At 47.1% G+C, this 12,382-nt stretch overlaps 1 protein-coding gene across 2 annotated transcripts in view; it reads left to right on the top strand.

Moving 5' to 3' along the window:
• Positions 1–12,382, top strand: part of LOC120947490 (triple functional domain protein) — a 67,659-nt gene that overhangs the window by 40,474 nt on the left and 14,803 nt on the right. For both annotated transcript variants that reach the window (XM_049606887.1, XM_049606888.1), the window contains exons 6-7: positions 189–447; positions 5,894–5,969. In XM_049606887.1, the coding sequence (XP_049462844.1) occupies positions 189–447; positions 5,894–5,969 (335 nt within the window). The remainder of the gene's footprint in view (positions 1–188; positions 448–5,893; positions 5,970–12,382) is intronic.

Raw genomic sequence — 12,382 nt, forward strand, 5'->3', positions numbered from 1 at the left:
GGCGCCCTCCTACTCCTGCACAGCAGTAGAGGGGAAACCACCGTATTACCGACCGGCCGAGTGCTGGTACACACTACTACTCTTATCGTCATTACATTCTCTACCCCAAGCACAAGCTCACTTTTCCAGCAACCCGTGTTCGGATAACTGCTAACGCAATTTCTTTTCCTCTTTTTTTCTCTCTACAGGGCGGATTAGCGGAGATGACATGGGTCATAGCGGACCATACGGCAGCCCCGGGCACGTCCGAGCTGAGCGTCAGCAAAGGTCAGCAGGTCGAAATCGTCGACATGAACTGTTCGGGCGCGCCCGACTACTGCCTGGTGCGTCTGTCGATCAACGCGTCCGACAGCCAGGAAGGGCTGGTGCCGGTGACCGTCCTGAAGCCGCTGCCCTCCTCCCACAGCAAATTGAACAATAAACAGCGCGACACGGACACCCTGGGAGGTAAGTTTGGTATCATTTCCACACAGACACACACACACAGACACCGCGTCACACAGCACCGGAGAAGTTCCCGATCCTGACGATGGAGAATCCCGTCCATCGTGTGACTCCTGCGTTCTCTCCGGGTCACGTTTTGTGGTCGCTCTCGGTACTCATTTTCCCGCCCATCGTGTGAATGAGCATCGGGGGGTGGGCCTGGTTCCGGAAGTGAAGCTTTCGATTAATTGGTCACGATACCCGAACGGGGTTGGCCGGTAATGGCTTAATGGTTTTGCGGCCACGTTTACCGCTCTCACGCACACAATTTCATTACGGTCGATTCCGGTGCAATCGAATCCTTCTCCTCCTACTCCGTTTCGTTGGTTCGTCGCCACAAGGCACGCTGTGTGTGTGTGTTGGTGTTCTTCGGTGTCCTTTTTCTCGCCGCCCACCGGTATTATCCCGCGGGAGGACAAACACACACGGCAGCAGTAGCAGCAGCAATAGTGCGTGAGATGAAGCGCCACATCGACCGGAAATTGACTCCTTTTATACAGCTCCTGAACAGCTCGAGTGTTTCTGTGTGTGGGAGCTACTGTAGTGGTCTGCTGCTGTGCAATGAATGACGCTTGCGGTTGAATCAACATCTTGCACCACAGACCCCACGTTAAGATTGATGACCACGACGCCGACCGACGCTTTTGCTGCCGATGATGGTGGTGGTTTCACTTTTTCACGCTGCTTTGGCGGATCTTTAGCCACAATTTTCACTTTCTTCCGCACAGTAGTCCATAAATATACCAACGTGGTGGGGCTATGAGCGTGTTTATTTAACGATGCCTGAGCGCCGAACGACCAATTGGTGTGTGTGAATCGTTCCGGGGTTAAAGGTTAGCTAACGGGGATCGTTCGAACGGACGCTTTGGCCCGTTAATTGAATTAACACACGTATCTCTCCCGAAATGTTGTACGGGAGAGTGTCGATTTGGAGGAAAGCTCTTTTTTTGGAGGGAATAAAGCGCTATCAAAATAAACAATTTTCCGCAACCGCACGGGAAATGGATACAAATGACGCTCAGTATTCGGGGTGTGGTTTTTTTTTATTATTTTTGTCCCTTTGGTGCGCTTAGAATCCTTTTCTATGTTTTTCCCCATCCATGTGTATCTATGGAATACTGACGTCACGTGAGGAATGTCGCGAGACGATATGTCTTTGAAGCAATTATTTGATTGAGTCTTGCTTTGATTGAATGTTGTCGTTGTTTTATTAATTAAATTGACTGCACAAGCAAAGGCCAATCCCCCCTTCCCCTGGCATTCATCTTCAAATGCAACCAGCACAGTGTGCCCTAAGCGACCTCCCCAGGGGGGAACATTGATAGATTGCTTCTTCCCAGCTGCAAACGTTTTAGATTTGTCCTCGGAAGTGAAGCAGCATTTGGACCGGCGCCTCACCCAGTGACCATCAGGCCGCGTCCGCGCCGCGGCAGTGTGTTGCGAGTCATTTAACGAGATTACATGCCAATTTGCAATTGCCCTCGGGGTGGCGCGAGCTTCTTTTGGAGCGCTGCTGCAGTAGCGTACAACCATTCGCGTCTGTTTTGTCTGCCGCTACACACCGACGCACCAAAGCAATGGAACTCTCCGCACTTTGCACAGAAAACGTCACCAGGAATGGCAATGCGCCTGCGGGCCCCATCGGCCCGGGTGCTTAATTGCTCGGAGGTTACGTATGCCGTATTCGGCCGAACAGTAGACGATCAATCTGAACTAAAGGTTGTTGTTGGTGTAAGCTGTCGGCGAATTTTTTTTATTTTGGTCTTATAGATTGAAATGTTTAGAATGTTAGAGAGACTGCAAACGATTGCACACGGTATATCGCGCTACTCGAGCGAGGAAATGCGCAGAAACACTTCTAATTGGGGTTTGTTGGTTTTATGAAAGCCGCCCCATTACTTTGCGTCGTTTGGCGCCATGTTCTTCTAGCAATGAATCGTGTCGCACACCCTTGAACTCCGGCCGGTGCTTCAAAGCGGCCGCGTAAATGGCGGGATAAAACGATGTGAGGGATCGTTGGTGTAATTTCGATTAGATGAGAGATGCCTCTACGCTACAATGCATCGCATTCATACGGAAATGGGCGATGAGACACGTTGTGTGGTGGATAATTCATCAACGAGCGTCTATTATTATGCGAGACCTTATAGGTGCTAAGAATACGCGGCCTTATTATAGCCTAGGTTGTCTTAGGTTCAAATCTAATCCAAGTGGGGAGCGTCTGTAATGAGCCTGTAATTTTATTATGTGATAGCGAGAATGACTTCATCGACCTGGAGATATAGATAATAAAGATGAAATGATTTAGAAGTTTAAGCTGAAATAGGTTATTGTTTAGTTCCTACATAGATTGAGCTAATATAATTGAAGTATGTGCGGTTTGTTAACATAGACTCGTATCTACGTCAAGAATTCCGTCCCTCAACATCTCCAGTGTTAAGAATTCAACAAAAATATGGAATAACTCATCGAAAGTTTGACTTCTGTGCACGGAGTTATTTCTCAATGCGTGTCCCAAGACACGGTCATCTACAAATACCGTACACAAACATTCAATCCAACCGGGACGGAACCGGGACCCATGTAACACAGAGATTTGGCATCGTCCCGCGTTCTACTCCACTCCCGCACCCGAGAAGATTGGCCTAGGTGGGAAGGGGTTAAATAAAAACAACAAATTGGGTGGGTCGCGTGCAAAACCGCGTTCAACTCTCCGCCGGTCCAAGATCTCGCTGAGTGTGCTCCAAAAATAAGTTGTCCATTTTTGCGTGCGTGCGTCCGTGCGTATATGTGTGTATGCTCTATGCTTGCATTATGATGCGTCATTTATAGAACAACGACACGGGGGGAACGTGTGCCGCTCTGGCGTCATTTGTAGCGTGCAAAAAGACAAAAAAGAAACAACATCGCCCTCCGATGAAGGACACACGGATAACAACCAGGAGAAGCCCTGGGAGTATGCCTGATGCTCGGCTTTAAGGGCCTTTGTAGGCGTTTGTATATGGTCGCCGGTCGGTTCCCTTTGATGTGCCCGGCTTTTTCACAAACTCACTCATCTTTATCCGAGTCGATCGTGTGACAAGGCACCTGATCCTAATCGGGTTTGAAAATCGGGCCCACAATTGACTGATCCTGCATGTACGAAGCACGCAGCCATCAGTGTGTGTGTGTGTAGAAGTAGCTGGACACTGAGAGGAGGAGGGATGTACGATATCGATATCTCTGCCTGGGATAGCATCTCGTAGCTTCCTTTGGTTCTTTATAAAACTCAAGCACAGGAGTGAGCAAGCGCGCGCGCGCATCTTCCTGCCCTCCGCCGTGTTAACTAGGTCAGTTGTGCTAATGCTAATTATTTCAGTCGAATAGATCCTCAGCACAACCCTGCTGTTCCTATCCCAACAACCACTCGGTGTCTGCCCTTGAGGTTGTACTGTTTAAACGAAACAGAGAGTTACGCTTTTTTTTTTTGCTATCCATGACTTTCATGGCTTTTCCGTTTTGGGTTGTAAATCTTCAAACGGTTCTCTGTTTGGTAGAGCGGCAAATTGGTTAGTGATAGCATTACGGGCGACGGCACAACGGATAACCTCGTTGTTATAAACCATGCTTAACTACGATATTTCAATGTCATAGTTGTTCTACTGCAGATATCTTTTCTTGCAAATATTATCCTTTCAGTCTGTTAGAATGCATTTTATTTAATTATATTTTGTATTCGTGCGGCACTTGTTACGTGTGCGGATCTGCATACATAAGCGTGTGGCCCCCCGGCTCAAGGTGCCTCAATGCCGTGCCATTGCTGCCTAGCACATTCGTTCCATTGTACACGAGCCGAGCATATTTAGATCCTAAAATAGTCATTCTAAATTAAATCTGCTCCATAAATGGAACTGACCGCCGCATATATTTCTTCGTACCGAGCAGCATCCTCCTCGGCCAGTATTACCCATATGGTGCATTCGTGGGAGTGTGGTGTGGTGCATGTCTATACATACTCTTTCTAGCATGTCTCTCCCACTAGAATAGGTGTCAGTAGCTATTATACACAGCAATTGATCACAGCAAGGTCACCATGCGCCGAGGAGCTTCAATCTGGTCGGTCTGTGGAAGCATTAATCCCCGCTGGACAACGCAGCATCTGTTGGAAGTACGCAAATGATGCACCGATGTGTAACCCAAACCTCTCAAACTCGCTCGTACGTCCATCCCAGCTGGAGGCATCAACTCCACTCCTCTTTGGTTTACGAGGGGATAGAAGGGTCGTAGTCGTTTGTCGCGCGACTGCTTTGTCACTCTGCCAGCAGAAGAAGCTCTGGAGAATTGGGGTCTGGAGGGAGACTGGAGGGAACATATGCGCTTTTCAATGGGAAAGCATGGAAGTGGGCAGAAAATGTGGGGAGGTAGGTTCGCGGCCGTTTCCTCTTCGCTGGAAATGGGAAATGATAAATTGCATTTGATTTCAAACGAGGCCGACACCGACCGGGGACCGATGGGGTTGGCAGTAGTCCCCCAGTTCTCCCTCCTCGTTCTGTAATAATTTCGAATGGTGGAAAGGAGTGGTGGAGCGGGAGTGTCAATTGAGGGGCATCCCTGCAAAACTGTGATGCAAAATGCAACTGCACCAGCACAGCACCATTCGTTTATATTGGCAGATGACCATCAAGGCTTCTTGCCTGTCTCTCTCGGAGCGTTTAGTACGCGGACAAGGGAGAAGAGATGAATCCAGGCTGGGTTCTTGGCTGCGTTGCGAAAGGCAATAATTTTTAATGACTTTTTTAAAAATAGAGCCGTCATCAAATCGGGACAATATCGGATTGGCGTAAGGCCGACAGCAGCGGCGCGCTTATGCATTTCTGCGCGTCGTGCTGCTGGTGCTGTTTTCTCTCGCAAGGGAAACTGTACCAATGTCTTCATTGGTAACGGGCACTAAATGAATCAGCAAAAGGCGATGGAAAAGGGAAGAAACTAAATAAGAAGAAAATTGATGTAGTTTTATTATGCTTTGTGGCGTGCTTTTGGCAAGCGTCTGCAAGTGAAGAATAACTGCCATTTCATTGCATATTTGAAACTACTTGCTCTCTAGTGAGTGAATGCTGGTGCCTGTTGATGGCTCTGGTGGTGCATAGCTACAACAACCACCCTGTTGCTCATTGACCCAGTTATTTAGTAGCTTTCATATCGGCAATCCGACTCACATTCAAATCGCAAACACTCGAAAGCATCTTCAAAAAATCCCCATACGCAATACGATTGGAAAACTTTGCCACTATATAAGTTTTGTGAAGCGATTTATCCTTCCCAATCGCCACCCATCACCATACATACACACATAAACTGAAGCTGACAGAGTACCGTTTCCGATCTCTCATTCTCGCTTACGTTGTTTTTTTTCCATTTCCTCTCATTCCAGAAGTCCCACAGGAAAGTGATTGCATACTACCGAACCAGCATACGTCGCCCGTCAACAAACGGAAAGGCTTCAGCGGGTAAGTGAAAACATGCACCACCACCCCTTCTATGTGTGTGTGTGTGTGTATTAGTTTGCTTTTCATCAAAGTCTTCTTTGTGTTGGGGATGGAGTCGTCCCTGTTTTTTTGTGTTCCAACTCCGCATCCACTGTGAGGTGAGGTCGTGTGGAGGAGAGGCTAAACTTACTACTTTCCCATAAGCGTGACCGTATACGGCGTCTACCCTGGGACCTCGCGGTTTATAGACATAGACGTGCGCGTGCTGTTTCGTAGGGAGGAGTAAAATTGAATCGATTGTCCTCTGCTGATGATTCGAACCTCCCTTCCCTTTGGTCACACATGGCGATGTTTACACGAGCTTGAGGATGAGGATGGACTCTCCGGACTGTGTGTGTGTGTACGTGTTTACTTTGCATCCGTTATCAGCTTTTGGCCACAAAGCGCGATTCGCGTACACACCACACACACCGGATGTCACACAACACGCGCGCCACGTTTGAAGGAAGTTAGATGTTTTGGGGCATGGTGCCGTACGAAGCGCCCCTTCCGTGTTGGTGCTCGAGCCTAAGCGAATTGCGTCTCGGACCTGCTTCTTGGCAGGTTCTTTTTACCTCCTTTTTAAACATGCTATGCTATGGTTGCAGTGGACGACGAAGCCACCATGAGACTTCATTGATTGTTTGCGTTGGTTTTGCACACAAACACACTACCGATGGTAGTGGAATTGGAATGCTGAAAAGCAACCGCTTGGAAAGGAAAGGGGCGTCAGATTGGAGTACACTTGTTGGGGGAAGGGAACAAGATGTCCCTTACTTTGGTTTGGTCATTGCGTTTGGTTTGAGAAATTGTAAAGAATTTCGTGGTTTAATCTGGTAGTAATATCTGGTACTTTAGAGTGTCTGGAGAAGACCCCCAGACCCTACTACTCTTGGCCAGTCCAAGATCCTGTGTGAAATTGATGAAAAGTACTTACTAGAGTATGTTGTACAGACCATGCCGTAGCCGTGAACTGGGAGGCTGATGCATCTTGTCACATATCTTGAATATGATGTCTGTGGACTGTGAAAGGGGTGTGCTGTAATCGTATGTGTCTGAGCATTATACAAGAGCTTCCGGATAAAAGCATCCATCGAGCATTCTGACCAAGAAAAAGAATCCTTTTCGGCACAGAGTGAGGTTATGAATGTAAAACCCTTAAATTGGATCTGGACAGGTACGTCCTAGCAAGACATCTCAAAACATTAGGTTCCGGGTACTACTGCGATCCTTTAGTGGTCAAAACAGAATCACAATTTGCCACCAAGATCACAGAAGAGCTAAGAGCATACCCTAATATAAACATTTTTTGACTACTGGTAAGACACCACCTCGACAAAACCCCAAATCAGCAGGTCATCGAAGCATTTTTAGTTGAAGGATTTATTTCCATCACCCTTCAATGCAAAAGCCCTCCAATGTGTCAAACTCTTCGACTCCCCCCATCCGTGATAAATTGCTGCTCTCTCCAGGACCAGGAGTCGCCAGGACAAATGGCATTTATTTGCGTTCAGTAATCCTGCACAAATTCATATCGCCTCCTCGTATCCATTTCGTTTATTTCTTTGTGTGCTTCCCGGGTAAAAATCAAGCCCAAAACGCGTGACAATAAAGCCGTGTGAGATGTCTCACCGTAAATGCCGCCCTTTTCTCTCTTTTTCTCTCTCTCTCTCTCTCCCCCCACCCCGCTCCGGTGGGGGCCTGTTGGTGCGTGATGAAAATTAATGGTTGCCGACGGAATGGCTCGCGCCTGCACTCGGGATGTCCCGGGATGTCTCATGTATACTTCATCCGCTTTACACACAGCCGTGAAGGTGTGGTGCGCCATACGAAGAGAAACCGGTCGATAAAACGCTGCCAGAATATTGATGCATCAGTGCGGTGTGTTCCCACACACACACAAACACATCATCGGAATAGTAGGAGGCTCTAGAGTGTCCTTTTTGGAAATGAATGAGCATCGCTCGGTGGTCGCTCGGACACATAGACAGGCGGCTGGAGTACCATTGCGATGGTCCTTATTTATGACAAACGGTCAAGAACGTCGTCATTCTACCGGTGGGTCCTCCGCGCGTGTGTTTGCCTAGCACCGACCATGACCGAGTGTGTGTGTGTGTGTGTCGGTCCAATGCTTAATGAAGGGAGGTGTAGGTTTTGCCTGGTGGATGGGGTGTTTTATATCCTTGCGAACAAACACAGAGCAGTGGCAGAGACAGCGGGCATCTGTCCTGGTGGGGTGTTGGTCACATACATCACACCATAAGCAGGTACTGGAACGTAAACGAAAGGGAAGTGTTTCGTTGTAATGATGGCGTGAAAGTGTGCGTCTGTGTGTAAACAGCTACCATATTGCGCCGTCTTCACATCATAACCGGGGGGGGGGGGGGGAGAAAAAGTCACATAATTTCCCGTGCCAAAGGACTGTTGATTCGAGCTAAACGTTAAGAGTGTCATAAAAATGTGACGAAAGTCGAAAAGGATGAGTAAGGCGTGACGCCACCTTCTCACACACGTTGTCTGGCAGGCGCGACGTACCTACATTCCCGGTACTGGTCCGATGGGATTACAATGGCGTGTCCTTAAAGCGATCTTTACCGGCCAGCGTATGTGGATCATCCCGTAGGCTTTGCCGCGCTCGTCCCTTGCAAATCATCACCGCCAGCACAGTTTGAGGCAAATCTGAGCCTTAATAACTTGCCACTAGATGCTTGTTCTAGGAGAAGCCGTGCTCGTGCAGCGCTGTTAGCTATTGCCCCTAAGGGGAGAGGAGTGAAATATCCCAACAATTGCTCCGGCTCCAAAGCATTCGGATACACCAATCGGAAATCATACCGGTGCGCTCTGGTGTGTGTGTGTGTGTTGTTGCTGTAACTGTTACTCCGAACGGGTGGTGAGGAAATCAGGCTTATTGCTGCTGCTGCTGCTGGTGTGTGCTTGAGTCTCGGTTTATATTGCTTCGAGCACCCGGTTAAGTGCACAAATGAGCAATGAGCACTTTGTGCGAGAGAAGAAGACACATGGGAAACATTTAGGCGCTTTCGGTTGTGATTCAAAGCAAGCAGGTTGGTGGTGTGATGCAGACATTTCTGTTGATGGTGATCATGATGATGGCGATGCTGATGGAGGAAGATTATCCTCGAAAGAGTTGGTACAACAAAGTATTGTGCAGGTTGAAGACCGTTTTTGTGTGTGTGTGTGGTTGTTTGCAGTAGAAATAAAACCGAAATGGTTACTTTGAAATGCTACAAAGAGATGAAGAATGCATGGGGGAGCTTTTTCGGGTTAGGTTAAAATTTAATAAAACCATCTCCACCTCCGCCCAAATCCCAACCCAGTGCGGACAGGACAGGACGACGACCAGCATCTTTCGGGGCGTACACACTCTCGAGAGCAATTCGGTTAAGTAGAAATGGTTAACCTTTCGTTGGGGAGTTTGGGTGGAACTACTACTACTACTACTACAGCTCCACCGGCCAGCAGTGTATGGTTTTGGAATGAAAGATCCCTTTTTTGTAGGACCTCCGTTTGGCCGTATTACAACACTGAAGGTTAAAATTTGCTCTCTTCTCTCGGTTGTGTTTAATTCATCCCCCCTCCCTCAAAGCACACTTCCCACTTTGCCTTTTCAAACAGTTTTGTGTGCCTGTTTGGGGATAGCAGCCCAGTGGGACGGAGCGTTCCAACGGCAGAATGATAATTAAAATTTATAAATGCCATTGACGACCGGCCTACGCGTACTCCCCTTCACTCCTAAAAGCTAAAAGGTGAAAGTTAAGAGCACGAGCAGCGGGTAAGTTTTGTGCACAACCAGAGTTCCCCAGGCCCGTAGGCTGTTCTAAATCTAAACAAACCCCAAATGCGATTCTCATTTGCACTCAGTGTTTTTCATTCATTACGAGTGGACGGGCCTTGTGTACCTTTTTTTTGTGTACGTACGTGTGTGTCTGTATGTATAACCCGTGACCTTTTGCCTGTGTAAAATTTGCTGTGATTGCTGGTAGTTTTTTGTTGTGCTGTTGAATGAAGCCATACTTTGCAAAATACGGTTGCAATATCCTTAGCCGGAGAGTGGGTGAAGGAGTGGGTCCTCGCTTCTTCCCACCCACCTTTGGGTTTGCAAAATTCATAAGATAAGCTCTTGGACAGTGCGCATCAGTTGGAAGACATCAGGGAGAACAGAAAAAAAACAAACCCAAAAACAAGATGGTAGGATAGGTAAAAATAACTAAGAACTCCATCGCCGTGGGACCGACGTGTTAATCCCCGCTCCTTTTGAGGACAACCTGCCCACCACCACCATCACCAGTGGGTGGTGTAGTGGTGTGTAATAAATCAGCAATTTTCCACTTCATCATCCATCCCTTTGGGTGGGTTTTGGCCCTGGCCCGGTCCGATTACCCTGCTCTCTGTCACACAAGCGTTGGACTCTCTCGCTTGTCGGACATGGGCCAGGAATTCACGAGTAATCTTTTTTGTTTTCGTTTCTAGGTGTGCACTCTGCTCTTTATACTGCAATGGCAGGGGGGGTTGCCGTGCCACATGAGTAATGCTATTTTTCCATTGCCGCCAGTCATACGACGGTGTGTAATGTGTACGCAGCATTTGCTTGCGAAGACACAACTCACATCGTTTTGCAATTGTTCAGTTGCGGCGAGTAGGGTAGGATGTTGTGTCCTTTATATCCCACCCAGCAAGAGTGCAGTATGTTGCTGCAGTATGGCAGCGTATCTCGGCAACACGGTTCGCGGTGATGATACTTTCCTGTGCTTGCTCTCGCTCTCTCCGCCATCTCTGCTGTCTTGGTACTCCTAAACCAATGGTATAGGTTACCTGGAAAAGCCGACCCCGCAAGAGGATGAACCGTATGCGTGCGGGGCATCGTTGTGAGTAATATTATTCTAGCGGTGAAGCGCCACGCTCGTAGACGAAATTCACGTGAAATCGTTGTGGGTTGTTGGTATCATTGCTCCATCTCATCTCGTATCCACGCCTTGACGTATCAAGGGTGCACCTAATTATAGCTTCATTCAACTCGTGCACGCTGGCGGCAGGGTGAGAAAGGGGTTAACCCCAACCAACGAGAGTGGGAGGATCGATGCACCAAATCGGTCTTGTTTTTTTCTCCCGCGTGTACATACACGAACAATCGCTTCAAAGATGCAAATACGCTGGGGGATGAGGTTGTAGTACTTTTCTTCGTCATTGCCGTTAGAACGCACACAAGTGGTGACGCATGCCCTCAGGTTGTGCATGTGTGATGATGCACGCCAACAATGAGGATGGTACACGGGCACAACAAGGGAACGGGGACCTGTGAGAGTCTGAGAAGCGAATAGAGGGCGCAGGATGTGCTCATCTTGTACGAGATAGGGGTTAGCAAACGAAGAAACTGAAGCTGAAATACAGGGTTTTCCGAGTCAAGTGCCAATGTCTACAACATGTTTCATTGCGTCGCGAAATGGTTTTCAACAGCTGTCAAATGTTGTATTTGCATCACAATTAGGTTTTCGTTCTTCCACATGATTTTCAACACGTCTCAAGCTTGGTTGAGTTTGACAGTTCTTTGTGATGTGTTGAAAATTATGTGTAAGAATTGAAAATTTATTATGATGCAATTGTTTAACCTTTCGACAGCTGTTGAAAAACAAATTGAAAGCGGCGAATAATGATGTTCACATTCGAAAGTGACTTGTAAAACTCTGGAAATGGGCAGAAAATGTTCGATTCGACGGAGCATTTGGATTATCAAAAACTAGTTGTTGAAAATACGGGGTTTACCAGGTCACTTTCGAATGTGCACGTTGATTTTCACCGCCTGCAAGATGCTTTTCTACATTTATCGCATATTGTTTTGGCATCGCAATAAAATTTCAGTTTTTATATATAATTTTCAACACATCAACAAAAACTGTCACACTCAATCGAACTTGGGATGTGTTGAAAATCATATTTAAGAAATATTAATGTTATGTTATTTATTACAATTGTTGCGCAATCAAAAATTGTGTTTTCATTGGAAATTGACTCGGAACCCCTGTACATTTCATCTTTCGCTTTAATAAGTAGAAGAAAATTACAAAGAAATTTGATTTTTAATTATTTTAAGTAAATTACAAAAAAAAACACGATCATAAATTTATGACACGCACTGTATTTTGTTTGCATACAAATTCCGGTTCAATTATCTTGCTGCTGGCCTTATAAATATAGCACAATGGGGCGGGCTATTTTCCCTGCCAACTAATTATTACCATTCAATTTTCCGGTTTTTCCGGAGGCATCTTCGGCGGTGCCACATTTTCTCACTGCAAGAAGCGTGCAAAAGTCATTTCCGAACCCTGCTGCGATGCTATCGTTCGATTGGAGAACGAAAGATAGTGTTTCTTGAGAACCAT

Source organism: Anopheles coluzzii, chromosome 2, assembly GCF_943734685.1.
Source record: "Anopheles coluzzii chromosome 2, AcolN3, whole genome shotgun sequence".
Lineage (NCBI taxonomy): Eukaryota > Metazoa > Arthropoda > Insecta > Diptera > Culicidae > Anopheles > Anopheles coluzzii.